At 35.6% G+C, this 22,240-nt stretch overlaps 1 protein-coding gene across 5 annotated transcripts in view; it reads left to right on the top strand.

Annotated features, from left to right (window-relative positions):
* Positions 1–22,240, top strand: part of ARHGAP12 (Rho GTPase activating protein 12) — a 122,336-nt gene that overhangs the window by 55,614 nt on the left and 44,482 nt on the right. For 4 of the 5 annotated variants that reach the window (XM_023256502.2, XM_023256501.2, XM_023256500.2 and 1 more), the window contains exons 4-6: positions 9,337–9,600; positions 17,465–17,605; positions 18,780–18,860. In XM_023256502.2, coding sequence (XP_023112270.1) covers positions 9,337–9,600; positions 17,465–17,605; positions 18,780–18,860 — 486 coding nt within the window. The remainder of the gene's footprint in view (positions 1–9,336; positions 9,601–17,464; positions 17,606–18,779; positions 18,861–22,240) is intronic. The other variant, XM_023256503.2, reaches the window with a different exon arrangement.

Raw genomic sequence — 22,240 nt, 5'->3', positions numbered from 1 at the left:
TCTTCCACACTATGTCTCACCCTCTCCTCCTTGTTTATTGCCACTTTTTTTGTGTGTGCTCCTGGAGTATCCTGTACACATAGCTCGCTGTAGCACTTAGCTTGTGCCATTGGAATAATTTTATTATCTGTCTCTTCCTCTTTACTAGGTTGCTGGCCCTTAAGGATAGGGACTGTCACAATTTCATCTCCCACCCAGCTCATAATTAGTTCTTAAATGTTAGTTAAGTAAGTAAAATCATAGAATACTCCATAGTAAACTCTATAAACACTGCAATCTTAATGTAGGCATGCTTTAAAGATATAAACATTAGAGGGGTGCCTGGGTGGTTCAGTTGGTTAAGCATCTGGCTCTTAGGATTTTGGCTCAGGTCATGATCTTACAGTTCATGAGTTCCAGCCCCACATTGGGCTCTGCACTGATGGTGTGGAGCCTGCTTGGGATTCTCTCCCTCCTTCTCTCTGCCCCTTCCTGGCTCATGCTGTCTCTCTTAAAATAAATAAATAAAACTTTAAAAAAGAGAGATATAAACATTAAAGCTTGTAAGTTTTTATATTTTAAAATTATCAAACAAAGGGCAATACATGTTTTTCTCCCTAAAATTTGGCTTTAAGTGAATAGATTTCTTTTGGAAAGTAACATTTTTCAGTTAAAATTAACATGCAGTTTTCAGTTGTGAAACTAAAACAAATTTTACCACCTATTTTTTTATTATTACATTTTTTAATGTTTGTTTATTTTTGAGAGAGAGTATGACAGAGTGTGAGTGGGGGAGTAGCAGAGAGAGAGGGAAACACCGAATCTGAAGCAGGCTCCAGGCTCTGAGCTGTCAGCACAGAGCCCTACATGGGGCTAGAACTCACAAACTGTGAGATCATGACCTTAGCCGAAGTCGGATGCTTAACCAATTGAGTCACCCCGGTGCCCCTTACTGTTACTTTAACTGAATGTTGGCTTGTTGGCTATTTTTTGTCCTTTATTCTGTTGACTGGACCAATGTTATGATAATTGGCAATTATGGTAAGGCAGAGTTTAAGCAGGTAATGGTACCAAAGGCATATAAATGTCTTTTCTCCACATCAATTAAAATAGAGTTAAAAAATAATTTAAATTTTGTTTTGGAGTCTGATACTTTGGTAAATGTTTTGTTTTGTTTTACCCATACTAAGTCAGAGATATGATTATAGGCTGCAGGGACTTATATTGGTTGAATAATCAACTATATTACTAAATAGCAATATAAATATAAGCATATTTATATAAATGTAATTCATTATTATTATGAAGGTAGATACTAAGTATTAGTACTGAGTGGCATATGCTATTTAAGAAACAAGGGCCCTAGCTCCTTAGTTAATACATATTCTGCCATTCTCTGAAGTTTATTTTAGAAGCAATACTTTAATGTTAAAAAGTAAAAAGAGAGCAAATCTCCATGTTTTTGGTATTAAAAAAGTAAGGATTCAGGTAGAGTCTAAGTTTAAAGTTACCTTCTTATATATATATATGTGTGGTTCCCCAGTTTTTTCTTTCTGTGCATAGTGGGAGGACTATTTTAGTCTATGTATAGACAAAGTGGAACAGGCCAAGTCTTTTTTTAAATATAAAATTGGGTCATGTGCAGAGGTACTAGTCCCAATTCAGTTGTTAATTAATGACAGATATATGGCCCATAAAATTAACTTTGTTTCTTTGTTCTCCTTTTAAAGTTTTTTTTGTTTTGTTTTGTATGAAAAATCACTTATTTTGTTGTCTACAATTCATGAGCAAGGTTTTTTGCTCAGTTTAAGGGCACAATGCATAAGTCTTATAAATATTAGAAAATTAATTTTTATGTGATTCATATGTTGGAAGAACTTCTTGTTGCTTATTCTTTTATTTTAATTCTTTGACTTATCTGCAGACTAAGAAACAACTGGAGGTGTAGAGTTCAGAATTATCTTTAAGCCTTTTAGAATACAAACTTGTTGGACCAAGGGTACCAGTTTGCCCTGAGTCCATTCAGGAAGATTTAATTTTATCAGTGTGTTCCAAACAATAGTACACATAAGGATCCCATAGAGTATTTAAAAATAGAGATTCTTGACTACCACTTCCCAGTGTCTCTGGGATATGACTCAAGAATTTTAAATTTTATTTTATTTTATTTTTTTAATGTTTATTTATTTTTGAGACAGAGAGAGACAGAGTATGAACAGGGGAGGAGCAGAGAGAGAGGGGGACACAGAATCTGAAACAGGCTCCAGGCTCTGAGCTGTCAGAACAGAGCCTGACGCGGGGCTCGAACTCACGGACCGTGAGATCATGACCTGAGCCGAAGTCGGACGCTTAACCGACCAAGCCACCCAGGCGCCCCAAGAATTTTAAATTTAAAATTTTTTTTTTCAACATTTATTTATTTTTGGGACAGAGAGAGACAGAGCGTGAACAGGGGAGGGGCAGAGAGAGAGGGAGACACAGAATCGGAAACAGGCTCCAGGCTCTGAGCCATCAGCCCAGAGCCCGACGCGGGGCTCGAACTCCCGGACCGCGAGATCGTGACCTGGCTGAAGTCGGACGCTTAACCGACTGCGCCACCCAGGCGCCCCAAGAATTTTAAATTTTAAAAAGCATTCCTAAATGAGGCTGATCTAGATCATCCTTTGACCACCTGTTAAGAAACACTAGTTTACATAGTGTTAATACTGTTTCTGTCACTTTTGTGAGTCCCCTGGACTAGGCAAGTGCCCCAGATTATTGAGGAAAATAAAATTGGGAAATAAAGCACATAAAAAATCATACATAATCCTATTATCCAGAGAAAAATGACCGTGTTTAGTTGGTTTTTCTTCATACTTTAAAATTTTTAGTTGGAACTTAGTTGGGTGTTAGAAGCAGCTTTATATTCTGCTATTCTCATTAACCTCAAAATTTTTATTGTGTTATTAAAAATCATTAACATTTTCAGTGCCTCACTGAAAAAAAATATGTTATTGCCTCATATATCATTATTTACTTAACCATTCCTCTGTTGCTGAATGTTTAGATGATTTCTAATTTATTTCTGATAAATAACATTGGAATGAACATCTTTGTGGGAAAAACTTTTTTCTATACTTAGGATTTTCCCCCCTCTGCTCAGGGTTCTAAAAATATATTTAAAAGCTTTTGAAACATACTTGCCAAACTGTTTGCCAAAAAGGTTCAGCTAATTGAAGTCACCAGCAGTAAACTGAAGCTCTTACATTCAACCTTCACCAGCATTGAGTGTGTTTGTTAAAAAAAAAAAAAAAAAAAAGTATTTTTGGTTCACTAGACAAAATGGTGTATAATTATTTACATTCCTCTTTGTAGTTAATCTGTATTTATTTATGTGTAAAATTAGTTTGATATTTTATACTATTTTTTCTATCAGGAATTTATATTTTTAAAAGTTCTTGAGGAAATCCTTAGTGATCTCCAAGGAAATGCCTTACAGAAATGACATTTTTCTTCAGTTTTTCTCAATGATTTGAGCAATTGAAATAAACATACACAGTTTTCTTTTTGTCAGAGATGAGAGTATTAATAAAAATACTGAATCCTCTTCTGTTCTCTTTCTGTATACTTTGGAAGTTAAAGTATAAACTGATTTTAATCATGAAGTTAATTCTTTTTTATTCTTTTTTTAATGTTTATTTCTGAGACCGAGCATGAGTGGGGGAGGGGCAGAGAGAGAGGGAGACACAGAATCTGAAACAGGCTCCAGGCTCTGAGCCATCAGCCCAGAGCCTGACGCGGGGCTCGAACTCACGGACCGCGAGATCGTGATCTGGCTAAAGTTGGACGCTTAACCGACTGCGCCACCCAGGCGCCCTTTAAGTTAATTCTTAATTAAGAAAACAAAAGTCTTCTACCAGAACCTGTTTCTGACAGTAGATGAGCAACATTTCAAATGAACATCTGTCAAAAATTTTAACTGGTAGTAAGCATGTGAAATATTAAAATTTTACCATTCATTCATTGTCAATAAACCTCTTCTAACTACATGTCATTCTGTTTAAAATTACTGTTATATTTCTTGATTTCAGACATAACTCTCCTTGATTTCTTAGTTTATCAATTTTGAAGAACATCAACAAAATTTGGAGATTCCTGGAAAAATTAGAGACCATTCTCCTTGTCCTCTCTTTGCAATATTTGATACTTACATAATTATTTTCATTTGTTGTATTTTTCCCTTTGATATTTTAAATAAGAAATGTAAACCTTTATCTCTGTACTGTTTAGTCAGTGAAACTGTATAGGTTTCCCCTTCCTGTGCTGATTTCTGGAAACTACCTCCAGGCAGAAAGCCTTGGAGTGGTCAGGGGACACCTCATTTGTTTCTTCTTTCTTGAGATCACAGTCCTGTGCTGCTTGTTGTTCCAAAGCCTGAAAATGCCCGTTTCCTGTATTTCATTCCCTTTTCTGAATGTTGGTGGCAGGGAGATAATTTGGGATCTTCATGACTGGAAGTTGAAGTCTTCTAATGACTCCTTAATTGTTAAATCTAATACTTGTTCCAGAGCCCTTATATTGAATTCTTTGGAATGATACTGTCAAATTCCCCTTCTTTTGAAATTTTCTTCTCTTTGATTTTTTTAAATACCACCTTTTCCTGTTTAGCTCTTCTATTTCAGACTTTCCTTTCTTCCTTTTTTATTAGATCCTCTAACTTTGGTACTTTAATTATAGTAATTGCAATAATAATTATAATAATAACAACACTAGAGGTCACCATATTAAACCCTGTGCTAACTTTATACCTATATTTGCATTTTAATTCATAAAGCAACTGCTTAGTATGCTCCACAGTTCTGTATTCCTCCTGCTCACATTCTGGATACCCTACTCTCTTAAGGTAATGGCCCCACCTGTATGCTGATGACTTACATTTATATTTTTAGCTCTCATTTCTATACTGAACTCCCCATCCTTGTAGCCAGCAAACAATCTGTGAATATTTTCAAAAGGCGCATCAACCTAATACAATCTGAATGGAATCCCTCTTCGCTTCTTTTTATCCTGTTATCTTGGCATTATTTAACCTGTAGTTAAACACACAGACAAAACAAAAATCTACTTCACATAAACAAACATACAGTCCGTATGTTAATGTAACCTCATTGTTTCTCCAGTCTGGCCCTGCTGCTTCATTCCTACCATCCTTGTCTCATTGTAGCTTTCTTCATCTTCTGTCTGTACCTTTGTGCCAGCGTTAACAGCGCTCCGCCTCTGGTTGTGTCCCCCCGTAATATTTCTAAATTTTAAATCAGAATGTATTTCCTGCCTTAAAGTCTTCAGCCCTCCTTGTTCTGTCATTGCTTCTCCTTAGATCTCCATCTTGCTCCTCCTTTTACGTACTGTAGGAGTCACATCATTCCTTGACTGTGCCATGCATGCTTTTTCCCCACACTTTTGTTTGTGTTGCCTCCTGTATCCCCAACTCTTGCCTGGCTGACTCTTATTATTTATTCATTTCTAGAACTCAGTCACTTGTTTCCAGGTCTTTTTCCTTTTAGCTCCCACAGCATCCCATGCGTAGCGCTAGAGTCTTGTTGATTATCCACTTAAATGAGCTTTTGTTTCAGTTTCTTTTGCTGTATCACGAAGTCCCAGAAGACAGTACATTTTTTAGTTCATGTTTGTAACCTTAGCACCTAGTTAAGTACTTGGCTCCCAATTCATTTTTAGATAGTTTCTTTTCTTAAGATACTTTTTTAAAGTTTATTTATTTTGAGAGAGGGGAAAACATGAGTGTGACAGGGACAGAGAGAGAGAGAGAGAGAGAAAGAGAGAGATTCTCCCAAGTAGTCTCTGCACTTCAACGTAGAGTCCAGTGCAGGGCTCAAACTCACAAACTGGCAAGATCCTGACCTGAGCTGAAATCTTGAGTTGGACGCTTAACCGACTGAACCATGTAGGCGCCCCTAGATAGTTTCTGTCTTAAATGGTGACACAACCGTCCATCTTTTCCCAAGACTAGAAATATAGATGTTTTTCTAGTTTCTTCTCTATCACATGTAGCCAGTTCCAAGTCCTTGAATTTCACTTTCACTTGGGCGTTAGGTGTTTGTATTTTTTTGTTCACATGTTTGTTCGTTCATTCAACGAATTTCATTAAGTGCTACTTTGTGCTGGGCAGTGTACTAACTATACTGCTTGCTGGACATAGTGTTGAATTTGTAGGATTTATAGATTTTTTTTGCAGAAATCACATGTTTATGAGATAACTTTTTCCTTTTAGAAACAAAGGTTTATCTGAATAGATAAATATAATTTTAGGCACCTAAGGAAGGTTTTATAAGTACATATTCCTCATTTGATTTTATACATTTCTTTTAAAGCTTATTTATATTCTTTTCCTATTGTGAATGAGGTTTTTTACATTGTTACATTTTCCACTGTGTCATTGCTCATGTATGAGAAACTGATCAGATGATCTTTTATCTGGCCAACTTATTAAATTTCTTAGTAGTTTTTCTGGACTTGGGTTTCCAGATATTTGTTATGTCATTGTCAGATATCAGGGTTTTTTTTTCCTCTAGGTATTTATGAATTTAATTCATTTTTTATATCTTAGTACATTGCTTAGAATCTCCAATACAGTGTTGAATAAAAGCAGTGATATTTAGCATCCTAGTTTTTATTCTTTTAATGAAAATGCTTCTTATCAATCCTTGCTGTGATGCTTATTTTATTTTTAAAAAAAATTTTTAAATGTTTATTTTTTTGAGATAGAGGAAGCACGCGCAAGCTGGCAGGGGGCAGAGAGAGGGAGACACGGAATCTGAAGCAGCTCCAGGCTCTGAGCTGTCAGCACAGAGTCGTATGTAGGGCTTGAACTCATGAGCTGTGAGATCATCACCCAAGCCAAAGTCGGACACTTAACTGACTGCGCCACCCACTTAGCTTAACTGACTGAGTGCCCCTGTGATATTCATTTTAAATAGTAATTTCTAAAGTCACATTAAGGAGACATCACACTTATTCCTTACTTGCTAAGAGTTTTATCCTGAATCCACGTTGAATTTTATCAAATGGTGTCTGTGGAGAGGATTATATGAATCTGTTAATGTAAAGAATTATAGTATGAGAGTTCCTAAAGATGGGCTTTCTTAACATTTCTTTTTTTTTATTTCTGATTTACTTAGTACAGTGCTAGATTTGATTACTAATGTTTTACTTAGTATATTTTCATTTATAACCAAGGTTGGTTTATAATTTTCTTCCATTTAGAATAACGCTAGTCTTATAAACTGTGTTGAAGCATTTCAATTTTTTTTCATGTTTATTTTGAGAGACAACATGAGTGGGGGAGTGGCGGAGATAGAGTAGAGAGAGAATCCCAAGCGTGCTCCACTTTGTCAGCCCAGAGCCTGATGCGGGGCTCGAACTCACATGAGATCATGACCTGAGCCAAAATCGAGGAGTTGGGCACCCAACCAACTGTGCCACCCAGGCGCCCCGAAGCATTTCAGTTTTTTTTAAGTAGAAAAACTGTTTAAATATGCACTGTTTAAATAACAGAACTTGGTGGTTTCTTAGAGTAGAATTTTCTATCAGTAGAATTTTCTATGAACATCTTTTAGAAAATGGCTGTCTCTTGGTTCTTTGTTTCCCTAAGTCTAGTAACATATCAGGAGCAAAGTAAGAATTTCTTTTAACACTTGTTGAATAAATATTCTCTAGAAAAGGTTCTGGGAAATGATTTGCTACATAGAATTATTTGTTGTATTAACAGAGTTCATTGTAGTCAGAGAAAAACATTGTTACCTTGGCTAATTCACCAGGATATGGAATTACTCTCAAAGAGAAATACTACATGGAAATCTGTCTTCATGGATAGATTTTCTTCATAGAAAGATGCTGTTCGGTGGTAGTCTAAATTCACAGCTAACATTTCAAGGAAAACAGTCTTAATTTGTATCATTGTGCATAATTACTATGTGTAAAAAAACCAAGGTAACAATTTTACATATGTATTCATGTTTGGAGTTATTTTACTGTTTTCTCTTTTAAATCTTATTCTTTGATTTAGATTCATTATAATTACTTTATAGGTAGGTAATATTTTAGAAGTTAAAGTACTTTAATTTTAATATAACTGACTCTGTATCCATCCACATTTCCCTTTTTAAATTCAGTATTTTTAAGCATTCATAAAACTCTGGGTACATTATAGATATAATTAAACATCTGCATATAATGCTAGGATTTATATAGTAAAGCAGTGGTTCTCAGTCAAGGTTAGTTTTGTCCCCAGGGGACATTTGGCAATGTCTGGAGACTTTTTAGTTGACACAGTGGGGGAATGCTGCTATCATCTAGTGGGTGGAGGCCAGAGATACCAGTAAACATTTTGTAACACACAAGATAGACCCCCAACAGCAAAGAATTATCAGTCCCAAAATGTTATGGTGCCCAGGTTGAGAAACCCTGTGGTAAAAGGAAAGATAAATATACAAATATGAATACACAGTGTAGAAAGGTGTTCTCAGACATGTGCTTTTTTTCTTCAGCTATTAGAATTTTAAATTCATAGTGTCCTTATGCAAAGTGTCTGAAGAATATTCTGCTCTTGACTGACATCTAGTGAGACATTTAAAAATAAAAAGTAAAGCTGGAAGTTGAGATTAAGCATGTAAATCAGTTCCTGCTAATGCTTATTTTTCCACTGTTAGGAAATTCACAAATGAGGAATCTAGGAAGAGATTAAATGATTTGTTTATGGCAACTGAGAAATTATTAGTTGAGAAGGAATAGAATGTAGTAAACTCTTAGCTGAAGAATTTATCTCCTTTATCTTTCACTTATGTATTCCTGATTTAATATTAGAGCTTAGAACGTAAAATCTTTCTTTTGGTAGTTTTTTGAGTTACCCAGATGTAAGGCTTTTTGTGTTTTAAAAGATTGTCTGAAATGATAGACTTTTAGAGACACAGGAGACTGGTGTGATTTAATCTGATCCCCTCATATACAGAGATGGAAAAAATCAGTTTTGGAGAGATGAGGTGATCTAATCCAATGTCATACAACTTGTTAGTGCCAGATCTTGAACTGAAACCCACAGATCCTGACTTCTAGTGCACGATTCTTTTAGGATAAGGAAAAGTTACTAAGTACACTTTGGATTCTATTTGAAACTTTTATGTTTTCTTTAACCAAATCATGAATATTAATACCATTGCATTGTTTTTTCTTTAGAAAGAATATATACATCTGCATGTGTGTTTTAAATAAATTTGTATGTATTTTCTGTGTCTCATGTTTCATTCAATTTTTATTTGTAAATGTTACGCCAGTTTAAACATGAATATTTCACATTTTCCACAGGCCACAACCCCTCCAAATCAAGGACGCCCAGATTCTCCTGTCTATGCTAATCTACAAGAACTGAAAATATCCCAGTCTGCGCTCCCCCCGCTGCCTGGGAGCCCAGCAATTCAGATTAACGGAGAATGGGAAACTCATAAAGATAGTTCAGGGCGATGTTATTACTATAACAGAGGAACACAGGAAAGAACCTGGAAACCACCTCGTTGGACCCGGGACACAAGCATAAGCAAAGGAGATTTCCAGAGTCCAGGAGACCAAGAGGTATGAGTGATTAAGGAAATCAACCAGTGACTTACCAAATTTTCTCTGTTTCTATTATTCAAGATAAAAGAAGTGAATAGGTTTGTTTCTTGGTATTAAAATAGTAGAACACTTGAAATCTCTAAGATACTGAATGTTCTTTCCAAGTTTCATTATATTAATGCTACTTTCTAATATCTAACTAATAGACAGTAGCTAACCTTATAATGTACTTACTAGTTCCAGAATTAACTCAAAGTTGCTTAGTGCCAGTTATAGAAGATACTAATTTGGTTATTGTTATTGCTGAATCAGTGACATTTTATAGAAAAAGGAAAGAAAATACAGATATGACTTAGCCAAACAAATAAAAACAAAGTTATTAACTGGTTAAAACAGACATTTTTCTATATTGGTGTGGTATGACTAAGATACTTTGCCAGTTTTTGTCAGTCAGAGGTACAACATCACTTTTTATTTATATGTAAGGAAAATGAGTAAATGTAATCCTTTGCTATAAATGAGCCACCCTGTAAAGTTTGACCCTTCACTTTCAAGTCATTATTTTCTCTATCAAGTGTTCATACTACCTGTCCCCTACCTTTGTCTCACCTCTTTGAGGCTGGTGCAGTGAACTTGGCCAGCCATATTTTGAGTAACTCTCATGTCAGAAGTCTGGAGGGATTCCTTAGGACTGTTCAAACATGCAGGAGAGTCTTGGGTAGAATTGATAGAACGGAATTAAAATCTCCTGTTTGATAGACGGAAGCCCCTATGCCCGCATAGGACACCTTGGTCTTACAGAAAGTAGCTGGATTGTGTAATAAAAACAGAACTCCAGTCACATAGGAGCTGGAAAAATCAGGTAGCACATCTTGTATTTAGCAGAATCTAAAAGCTTTTTGTAGTTAATAACTCCTCTTGTCCTATTTTTCAGTTGGTTGTTTATAGCTTTGGTTTGGTGGTAACTTGTACTTTTAGTGTTCAAGAATGAGATCGAGAATAGTGAGAGAAATTTGCTCATGTGTTACTATAATAAGAAAAATGTTGGGAAAATTATTTGAATTGTAGATCTAGAAAGATTTAAAATTATATTGTCCTGTGTATGAATAATAAAGTAAAATCTAATAATTTGGAAGAATTAGGGATTAAATTAAATTATAGAATAATTTAAAGGAATTTGAAGTATACACAGGAATTTTCAGTATGTTTTTTAGCTTTCCATTTTAATAAATACATGAGATTGATTTGTATATGAGAGTCTCAGTCTCTGCACAGATTGTTTCAAAATCGTTATTTCCATAGTAGCTGGAGCACATTTTCCAGTAACCTCTTGAGAAAGGTTGCATACATTATATAATATTGAGACTTTATGTGTGAAAATGTTTATATATTTTTTTAATGTTTATTTATTTATTTTGAGAGAACGAGAAGGGGAGGGGCAAAGAGGAAAAGCAAGAATCCCAAGTAGGCTCAGCACTGTCAGCATAGAGCCCATCGCAGGGCTCCATCTCAAAAAGCATGAGATCATGACCTGAGCTGAAGTTAAGAGTCGGCTGCTTAACTGACTGAGCCACCCAGGTGCCCCGAGAAGGTTTATATTCTGCTCTTATATTTAATTGATAGCTTGCCTGAGTGAGTATAGAATTCTAGGTTGGAAACCATTTTTTCTCAAAATCGGAAAGCATTTTGAACTTCACTTTATGGCCATATGGATCAACTGCTTGTAGGGAGTCTCCAATGTCAGAACCATTAGGTCTTTCCTTTTAGACTAATGAGTCTTCACAGAAGTCTTAAAATCTTCCAGGAAAGTAAGGGTTGCCAGGGTCTTGGTAGTCAGCACTTAGTGTGCGTTTAGTCTCTCCTCTTTCTGCTTGGTACTCATGTCCCAGTTGTGCGTGTTGTCTTTCAAATCAGAATCTTTTTTCCCTCTTAAGAGGGAGTGAATTCCTGTATTTCTGCTGGGAAAAGGGAAGGGTGCACACCTAGCGGTCAGGCCTGAAGGAAAGGGATTCTGGCAATTTTAGTGCTCATTGCAATACCCTCTCTTCATCCCCAGTTCAAAGAGGACCTAATACTGTCAGTTCCTGAGCCATTTGAAGATTCTGCTCTGTAAAGTGGTTGGATTTCACTTCCCTCTCCAACTCCACCCACTACCCCCACCATTTTAGACTTTGCTCTTTGCAGATAATTTAGTCTTTTGTTCATCTGCGTCTCAGCTTCCAGAGTTTTGTGACTATTGTCTCTTCTTGTGTTCTCCCTGTTCTTGGGAGTTTAGGTCTTTTTATTAAAGCATATTTGAGTACTTCTAGTGGGGATTGAGAGGAAATAAGTGTTCAATCATCCATCTAATTCAGGCTTATTATTTTAGTGTTTAGCTAGAACAGTTGTTCTCAGCTGGAGGTGGTTTTGCCTCCTGGTGACACTCCATGTCTGGGGACATTTTTGGTTGTTAGAACTCAGGGAGGGCTATTGGCATTGATTGTCAGGGTAGAAGCCAGAGGTGCTATCAAACACCCTATGATATGAAAGAAAGCTCCCACAATGAAGAATTATCTGGTCCTAAATGTCAGTAGTGCTGCTGTTGAGAACCCTGCCGTATAAGTGTTAAGGTGCATGTATATCAAAGTCGAAAGTTAGTATCTTCTTGCTCTTTAAAGCCATACAAGAACCGTGTGCTGTTTGCTGTTCTTGTCTTTTATTTCTGTTTTTAGCCCCTTCTTTGTACATGGTGTCTCGTAAATTTGTCCTTGTATTTAGCACTTTCTTTTCTCACACTCCTTTATGCAAATTAGATATCTTGGTTAACTTTTGGTTAACTACTGTCTTAAGTATGTACTTTTAAATTTTCTTAGTGAAGATTTATTAGTGATAGAATCTAGTTTTGTCTGAAAATTTAATTTTCCTCATTTTTGAAGAATATCTTTACTTGATAAACAGTTCTGAGTTGACTGTTTTTTCCTAGTTCACTGACTCTTTTATTCTCCTGTTTTCAGGCTTCCATTGTTGATATTGCAAATTCAGCTCTCAGTTTGATTGTCATTCTTTGTCTCTTCTCGCTGGCCCCTCTTAAATTCCATGTCTGTAATTTTCCTATGATGTGATTAGGTGAGGGTATCTTTATTTCCTGCCAGGGTTTTTTTGAGGTTCTTGAACTTGAGGAGCCCTGTCTTTGATTAGTTCTAGAAAATTCTTGGTCATCTATATATAGCCTCTGTCCCATTTTCTCTTTCCTCTCATTCTGGAACTTTGATTAGAGGAACATTTAATCTGCTTACATTGGTCATGTCTCTTGATTTCCCTTATACTTGTGTATTATGTCTCTAGGTCTCTCTGTGCTTCTCAATTTTTAGATGTAGTTCCAGTTCACTATTCTTCACCTTTATTTGTTTTTGCATCTTTTTTCTATAAGTTTATTTATTTATTTTGAGAGAGACAGAGACCGTGTGAGCAGGAGAGGGCAGGGAGAGGGAGACACAATCCCAAGCAAGCTCTGCACTGACAGTCCCAATAGGGGGCTCAAACTCACAAATGGTGAGATCATGACCTGAGCCGAGATTAAGAGTTGGACACTGAACCAACTGAGCCACCCAGGATCCCCCTTCTTTATTTGATACTAAACCAATCCTTGAATTTTTTTTTTTAATTTTTTTTTTCAACGTTTATTCATTTTTGGGACAGAGAGAGACAGAGCATGAACGGGGGAGGGGCAGAGAGAGAGGGAGACACAGAATCGGAAACAGGCTCCAGGCTCTGAGCCATCAGCCCAGAGCTTGACGCGGGGCTCGAACTCACGGACCACGAGATCGTGACCTGGCTGAAGTCGGACGCTTAACCGACTGCGCCACCCAGGCGCCCCTCCAATCCTTGAATTTTAAAAACCTGTTAGTTTTTATTTATCTGGGGGAGCTTCTCCATCTTGTTACTTTGGAAAGTTTTAAACCTAAAGAATAGAATAGTGAACATCCATATACTAGATAGCCTTATTAGTCAAGATTTACCGGTTTTAAATTTTGCTACATTTGCTTTATTTCTCTCCCTCCTTCTGCTCTCTACCCTCCAGTAATTTTCTTCTGAACCTTTTGGATAAGACAACATAATATTTTATTTTCTAAGGATAAGGACATTTTCTAGCAAAACTTTTTTTTTTGGTGAAAAATAATTTATCATACTCAAGTTTAATATTGGAATACTATTTAATACATAGTTAATATTCAGTGTTTCTCATTTGTCAAGTAATATCCTTTACATTTTTTTTCCTGCAATAAAAGATCCAGTAAAGGATCATATATTTCATTTGTCCTATCTTTCTTTAGTCTTTTATTTTTTATAATTCTAGTATATAAAGTCTTTAAGAGTTGGATTATGCTGCTTTTTTGTTGACTGTAACTTACAGTGTTTTGTTTCACATCTTGTCCGTGTGTGTGTATTTTAAGATGAGATTATAGTTCATATATAGGAAGTCTTTAGTGCTGGGGTTGACAGTCTGTTCCATCAGAGAGGATTTGCTTTTGTTTCTGCCAGGAAGTTAGTATCCTGTGAACATTTGAAACTGACTTTTCAGCTTTAGTTTTTACAGGCCACCTAGGTTGTAGTAATTTGGATTGCATGAAGACTGGTTTGTGGCTAGAGATTCTCCCATTTTCCTTCCCATTCTTCCATTATTTGGGAAGATTCCTGTGATTTCTCTTGTGTGGAATAAAGGGACAAAATTTGTTTCTGGTTAACTGATAATCTGAGGGTATAATTCTTTGGGGTCCCAGTTCTTTATTTTCAGGGGGGAATTCTGTTAGACTCCCTACTTTTGGTCGTCTTGAGTTCTGTTTCCCAATGCTTCATGACTTTGAAAAGTAATGTTCTAGTTTGGCGATTGGCAAATGCCTTCAAAGAGAAAGCTGGTCTTTATATTCTACTTATACTTTTGGATTCTTCCTTCTACTTAGTTTTGACTTCTGAGTATTTCTTAGTCAGTTTCTTGCTTCTTGATAATTTTTTTAAAAAATTTGGGGCACCTGGGTGGCTCAGTCTGTTAAGTGTCCAACTTCAGCTCAGGTCATGATCTCGTGGTTCATGAGTTCGAGCCCCGCATCAGGCTCCTGTGCTGACAGCTCAGAGCCTGGAAACTGCTTTGGATTCTGTGTCTCCCTCTCTCTACCCCTGCTCTGCTCGTTCTTTGTCTCTGTCTCTCTCAAAAATAAACTTTTTTTTTAAAGAATGTGTTAAAAAATTTAATATATTAGGGGTGCCTGGGTGGCTCCGTCAGGTAAGCGTCGGACTCTTGGATTTGACTCAGGTCATGATCCTACGGGTTTGTGAGATCGAGCCCCACATCAGTCTCTGTGTTGACACAGTCCTTGCTTGGGATTCACTCTCTGCTCCTCCCCTGCTCATTTTCTCTCTCAAAATAAATACACTTAAAAAAATTAATATTTTAAATTGTTTTAATCCAGGTACCCATTTCAGTACCTCCCTGTCATTCCCCTGTAAATGGGACATCTGTGTAGCCCCCTTTATTTCTACTAGGCCATGTTTGCTGCAAAATATATACCCCAAAGTTACTGAGCTAAGTATGCTGCTGAATGGAGTTATGAGTATATAGCACAGTTAACATTGACAATGCTTGCCAAAAATAATCTTACTTTTATTTAATTGCCACTAAATAGCTCCTTTCTAGCAGTAAACAATCAAGATCTTCAAAGTACTCCTGGTTCTGTAATGAAACACATTGAGATACTGGAGGTTTCTTTTCATGGAAGAAAGGAACATCTTACTGCACAAAAATTGAGAAATGATGGGAGCATTTTGCCAAGTAGAAAGTCATATTTACAAAAAAATTGATTTAGTAACTTTGTTTCCTAAATTAATTTTACTAGTTTTTTTTTATTCAGGTATAATTAACATATATTTTGTTAGCTTCAGGTATACAACCTAATGATTCAATATTTGTAAATATTATAAAATGAACACCACTATCTAGTTAATATCTGTCACCACTTGATTATAGAAGTTTTTGTCTTGTGATGAGAAGTTTTAATATCTACTCTCTTTGCAACTTTCACATATGCAATACAGTATTATTAACTGTGGTTGCCATGCAGTACATTATATCCCCATGACTTACTCACTTTGTAACTGAATTTCGTGCCTTTTGTCTCCTTTGCTCATTCAACCTGCCTTCCCCATCTCTGGCAATCACCAGTTTGTTCTCTGCATCCATGAGCTTGTTTTGTTTGGTTTTGAGGACTCTACGTAAGTGAGATCATATAGTATTTGTCTTCTCGCTCTGATTTACTTCACTTAGCATAATGCCCTTAAGGTCCATCCATGTTGTCACAAATGGTAAAATTTCATTCTCTTTTAGGGCTGAATATATTCTACTGTATAGATTTCTTTTCTCTGTTTCTAAAAGATTTTATTGTACTTTGCCTACATGAACTTATATGTTAAGTGGCCTCAATTAAATAAAAATAAATTCTGATTTTTGCAGTAAGTTTTCATTAAAAAAAATTCCTGTTACAGAACATATATAGCGCACTTTATGCAAGGCTTCTGTAAAGTTGTTTATGTCAGTTTTTGTGTTATGTTATTATTAGTATGTTTGTATCTTTAAGTTACTTCTAAAACATTGAGAATCTACACATTTTACTATTTTAGACCATTTAGTATTTTAGACCATTTAGTATTTTAGTATTCTGTGGTGGGAGAAAATGCAGTCTGATTAAGTAAGATTTAATTGTAGAAACTATTTTACCTAAAAGCGACCCAGGAAAGGTCATTTGCACCTGAGAGTTAATCTAGTAAATATTTGTTGAATTAATGACATTTAAGGGCAGTAAGTAAATTGCTACTCACATTATGATACTTCTTGTTTGAAAAAAGCAGAGATTAGGTTTTCTCTGTCTCAATCACTTGTCTTCTATGTCTGGATTCTCTCATGCTTTTATTTATTTTTATTTGTTTTTAAAAATTTTTAATGCTTATTTTTGAGAGAGAGAGAGAGACAGAGTGTGAGCAGGGGAAGGGCAGAGAGAGAGGGAGACACAGAATCTGAAGCTCCAGGCTGTGAGTTGTCATCACAGAGCCCCACACGGGGCTTGAACTCATGAACTGCGAGATACGACTTGAGCCAAAGTCGGAAGCGCAACCGACTGAGCCACCCAGGCGTCCCTCTCTCATGCTTTTAAAAGTAAAGTATACCTAAGTTACTTCCATACTGAATTTTTTCATCTATCATGTTTGATTTTTTTTAATATTATTTTTTCTTGTTTTGGAGTTCAGTTCCCAACCATCTTTAATAAACGTTTGGTTGAATGAGTTAGGAAATCTTGCCAATAATTTAGAATATAAAATACAGTATTATAAAACTAATGTCTCTTACCTCTCAGTTTCACACATTTAAAAAAATAATTCAAGATCTATTTTTTGAACACTGTCAAGCATTTGTCTGGGAACTTGTATATATAGGTGAGTGAGAATTTTTAAGAAACTCAGTCTAATGAAGTACCCTCATCCCCTATTTTGCTTACACATGGATGTATATACCCATACACACATTCCTGTCAGTTTTTAACCTGATTTTGGTTCAAAAGCAGCATTAAATAGAAGGCAGCATTTTAATCTCTCAGTCTGAAAACATTGTTTTCAGTTTTATTATAGAGAATTTTTCCAGGGTTGCATTATTGTGCTAAAATAACCATTATTAATTTCACCTTACCACTTACAGTGTACTCTTTGAAAGACTAACAATTTGTTTTGAAAATATTGAGATATAGTCAAGATATCTTAGTGCTTCAGCCAAATACAGTTTATTGCTTAGATTTGCAACTGCTGCATATATATTTTTTTTTCAAAGAAGAAAAATACTTATGTTTCTGACTATTTATAGCTTCTTTCATCAGAAGAAAACTACCACAGCATTTGTTACAGCCAGTCAGATAGGCAGTGTGGTTCTCCTCCAAGGGGTTGGTCAGAAGAGTTGGATGAACGTGGGCATACCTTATATACCAGTGACTATACTAATGAAAAGGTACATTCTTTTTTTCTCATCTAGTTTTCTTGGCAGAATCTTCTCATAAAATAGTTGTGTACTCAAGTTTGGTATTTTAAAAACTCATGAAAATATTCTTTATTGTAATTTTGTAGTCCTGGCAATTGACAACATGAAAACTCACTATAACTACTGATTCATGGTTTTAAACTTTATAATTACAGTGATTCTTGTGGTGTCAAAACCCATTTAAGACAAATCTTTATAAGAGTAGACCTATTGAGTGTCATTCTGTTTAAACTTCTTCAATAAACATATTTCTTTATATTTTTTGGGGGGGGAATGGTTTTTAGGGAATCGTTTTCTCAGCATGTGTCACTATGATATACCGCTTCACTTTCTATGCTTTTTATTTTATAACCAAGTTACGTAAAACAAAAACCATGAATCTAGTTATTTTATGATTGATTAACTATTTTGGGAATGCATATTGAAATTTTATGTATTATATCTCGTGTCATCAGAGAAGGTAAGGTTGTGCTTGCCTAGAGAATAGACCTTTGGGAATAAATGGAGATGGGCTTTTACCCCTCATTTCTGATTTAATTATTTGACACTAGAACATAAGGAAACATTAGTTTTCATTTATTTCACAATTTTGTTTATATTAGCAGTGCTTAGTCTTTTGCCCCTCATATTCCCTGTATTATTTTATACGAAGTTTTATTAGTATTACTTAAATCATGTTGAGTAAGAAATTTGTTGGCTACAGGAGGTAATTCCTAAGGGTTTGCATTAAGTTTGGCTTAAATTGTTCAATAGTTTTATATTTGAAGATTAAAAAAAATTTTCTCTTGTTAATTTCTCAACCTTGTTTTCAGAGTGAGTGTGGCTCTGTGTCTGGTGTATATGTGTATTTGTGTATCTTTGTTACATATTTCTTACATTAAGTGGTGCTTGACATTGGAACTAGCTTGACACACTGGAAGAAAGAGAGAGAAAAGAAATTCAATTAAAGAAATTAATATTGAGTTTACTTATTTTTACCAAACTTAAAATACAAATCTATTAGTATAAGTTTGTAAATTTCTTTTATAGTGTTCTTGAGCAAGTAGAATAAAATTCCTAAGAAAATATCTAATATCTCCGGTTGTATAAGCTTAAACTCACTTTTACTTAAATTGAAAAAGTAACACCTATTTTGTTTTTATAGTGGCTCAAGCATGTTGATGATCAAGGTAGACAATATTACTACAGTGCAGATGGATCTCGGTCAGAATGGGAATTGCCAAAGGTAATAAACCTTAACACTGAATTTCTGTTTTAAATAGCAGATAAAATATTACCTGAAAATGGCTTCAGCAGATTTACTTAAAATTTTTATTCAACCTTTAAAGAACAAGACTTTTTTTTCAGAATTCACTGAGAATCTTTTTGGTAAATTTTTCTAAGATGCGTATTATCTTTATAATACTATATAATACTGATAATTTCTATTCAAAAATTCTGGTTTAACTTGAAATCAGTTTTTCATCATTCCTAGAGATTAAGCATCCCCTTCAGTGCCAATAATGACACCTTATACCTCGTTATCTTGAATATATTGAATTTTCTACGTGAGGTTGATTTTACGTTTAATCTTTTTTTTTTTTTTTTTCAGTGTTTATTTATTTTTGAGGGAGGATAGAGCACACGAAAGTGGGGGGTGGGCAGAGACAGAGGGACAGAGGATCCAGAGCTGGCTCTGCACTGACAGCAGCAAGCCTGACGCGGGGCTCGAACTCACAAACTGTGAAATCATGACCTGAGCCAAAGTCAGATACTTTACCGACTGCCCCTAATCTTTTTTTTTTTTTTTTACGAGGAAAAAAAAAGCAGCTCAATATTCCAGTTTATTCTCATATGTAAATATGTGTTGTAATCGTGTCAGTAATTAGCAGCATGTGTTGATAAGATATTCTGGTCTCTCACTGGATATCTCCTTTCAGATAAGTACACTAGGGCTGAGTTTAAAAGGCAGCAGGTTTCAGAGTGGTCATGTACTTGTCACTAGTAGTATTGAGATCATTTTAAATGATACCGAGCAGGCTTTAAATTTTAATTGGTATATTATTTTGATGTTTTAGAAAACAGCCATAGTCCGCAGATGTATCTGTAGTGTTAATTTTCAGGTAAACTTCAGTTTTTAAAAAAATTTGTCTCTTTACCAAAGTCAGTCAATTTAAAGAAAAGTATTAGTATAAAGATACATATAGAAAAACTCACTATGTGTTACTAAATTGAAGATTGGGAAACACTATCTAGTAAAGTAGTAATGATGGTGGTTTCTTCCTATGTGAAGGTTATCTGCCTCTAATTCTTTTATGAAATTATAAGGGTTGATATTAGTAGAAAAAGATGAACCACTTGTACTTGACTTTTAAGAACATCTTTGGGGCCTATCTTGAGCCACTAGCATAAGAACTCCATTATAAGTCTGACAGCTTTTATTTTTAGTATTATCTTTTAATTTTGAGAGAGAGAAAGAGAGAGAGAGAGAGCGAGAGAGAGAGAGAGAGAGAGAGAGAGAGAGAGAGAGAGAGAAAATGAATCACAAGCAAGCTCCATGCTATCAGCGTAGAGCCTGACCTGGGGCTCGATCTCATGAACCGTGAGATCATAACCTGAGCTGGAATAGAGTCAGACACTTAACCCATTGAACCACCCAGGTGCACTTAAGTCTGACACCTTTTAAAATGTTTACATTTCAGGGCGCCTGGGTGGCTCAGTCATTGAAGTTTCTGACTTCCACTCAGGTCATGATCTCATGGTTTGTGAGTTCAGGCCCCACCTCAGGCTCTCTGCTGTCAACACAGAGCCTGCTCTGGATCCTCTGTCTCCTTCTCTGTCTGCCTCTCCCTCCCCTCTCTCTCTCAAAAATAAACATTAAAAAAAATTTTGTAAGTAAAATAAAATGTTAAGATCTCAAAGAACGATGTAAGTTGCTATAATGCAAACTTGATAACATTCGGGGATAAGGGTTGGGGATATAGGAAATAATAGCTCTTTTGGTTAATTTGACTATCAAGTACAGCTCTGGATTTTTCTTGTGTTTAAAAAAAGCCTTGTCAAATCTTCAAGTGACTATTTATATTCACATATTTTAGCACTTATTTTACACAGGTACTTTCTCTTTTGTCCAGCTCAGCAGAAAAAAGTATTTCATATTTTTAACCATTTTTAGTAGTTTCAAAATGAGAAGTTGTATTAAAATTTATGTATAGACAATAGTTGGGCGCCTGGGTGGCTCAGTTGGTTAAGCCTCCGACTTCAGCTTAGTTCGTGATCTCATGGTTTTGTGAGTTCGAGCCCCACATCAGGCTCTGTGCTGACAGCTCAGAGCCTGGAGCCTGCTTCGGATTCTGTGTCTCCCTCTCTCTGCCCCTCCCCCACTTGTGTTCTGTCTGTCTCAAAGATAAACACTTAAAAAAACACAAATGCTATCTGTAACATAATGTATTACTGGTTTTTTTGTTGTTTTTTTTTTTTGTTTTATGTTTTTATTTTTTTTTAAACATTTTTTTTAACGTTTATTTATTTTTGAGACAGAGAGAGACAGAGCATGAACGGGGGAGGGTCAGAGAGAGGGAGACACAGAATCTGAAACAGGCTCCAGGCTCTGAGCTGTCAGCACAGAGCCCGATGCAGGGCTTGAACTCATGGACCGCGAAATCATGACCTGAGCTGAAGTTGGCTGCTTAACCGACTGAGCCACCCAGGCGCCCCTATGTTTTTATTTTTGAGAGAGAGCAATAGTGACAGATGGGCAGAGAGACACAGAATCCTCATCAGGCTCCAGGCTCTGAGGTTTCAGCCCAGAATCTGATGCAGGGCTCGAACCCATGAACTGTTAGATCATGACCCGAGCCGAAGTCAGACACCTAACTGACTGAGCCACCAGGCGCCTCCATGACATATTACTGTTAATGATGATAAGTTTTATATTTTAATTACAAAACTCCTTTATGCAAAGAGTTTTGAAGATATCACATTGTGGGTTTTCTTTTTCTTTTTAAGACTTAAGTTTTTTAAACAGTTTTAGGTTTACAACAAAATTGAGAGGAAGGTACAGAGATTTCTCAGATATCCCCTACACATGCATAGCCTCCCCCATTATCAACGTTGCTTACCAGAATGGTATATTTTTTACTAAGGATGAACCCACATTGACACATCATAATCCCTGAAGTCCATAGTCTACTTTAGGGTTCATTCTTGGTATTGTATATTTTGTGTGTTTGGTTAAAAGTATACTGACATGTCCATCATTATAATATTTATGATGTATTTTCACTGCCCTGAAAATCTTGAAAATCTTATGGATGGTGAGAGTCAAAATATGTTAATACCTATGTGCTAGGAAAAGAATATGTATTTGGGGACATAATTATTCAATATTGAGAACTATGTAACAATGATTGGTTGTATTGGGCTTATAAAATATGAGATCTGCTTTTACTTGAAGACATCAGAAGATAAGTCTGCTGGAAATTTAGTTCACTGAAAGTGATTTAGATTATAGAAGGCCAATATTTTATTAATATATTATTAATTAAATAATTTAAACATATATTAAATTTTTGTTCCACTTGACAAATTCTCATTGTAGCTCATATAAGTATGTCAAATATCGTT

The sequence above is a fragment of the Felis catus genome, chromosome B4 (assembly GCF_018350175.1).
Source record: "Felis catus isolate Fca126 chromosome B4, F.catus_Fca126_mat1.0, whole genome shotgun sequence".
NCBI classification, from domain to species: Eukaryota; Metazoa; Chordata; class Mammalia; order Carnivora; family Felidae; genus Felis; species Felis catus.
This window is presented reverse-complemented; position numbering and strand designations above follow the sequence as displayed.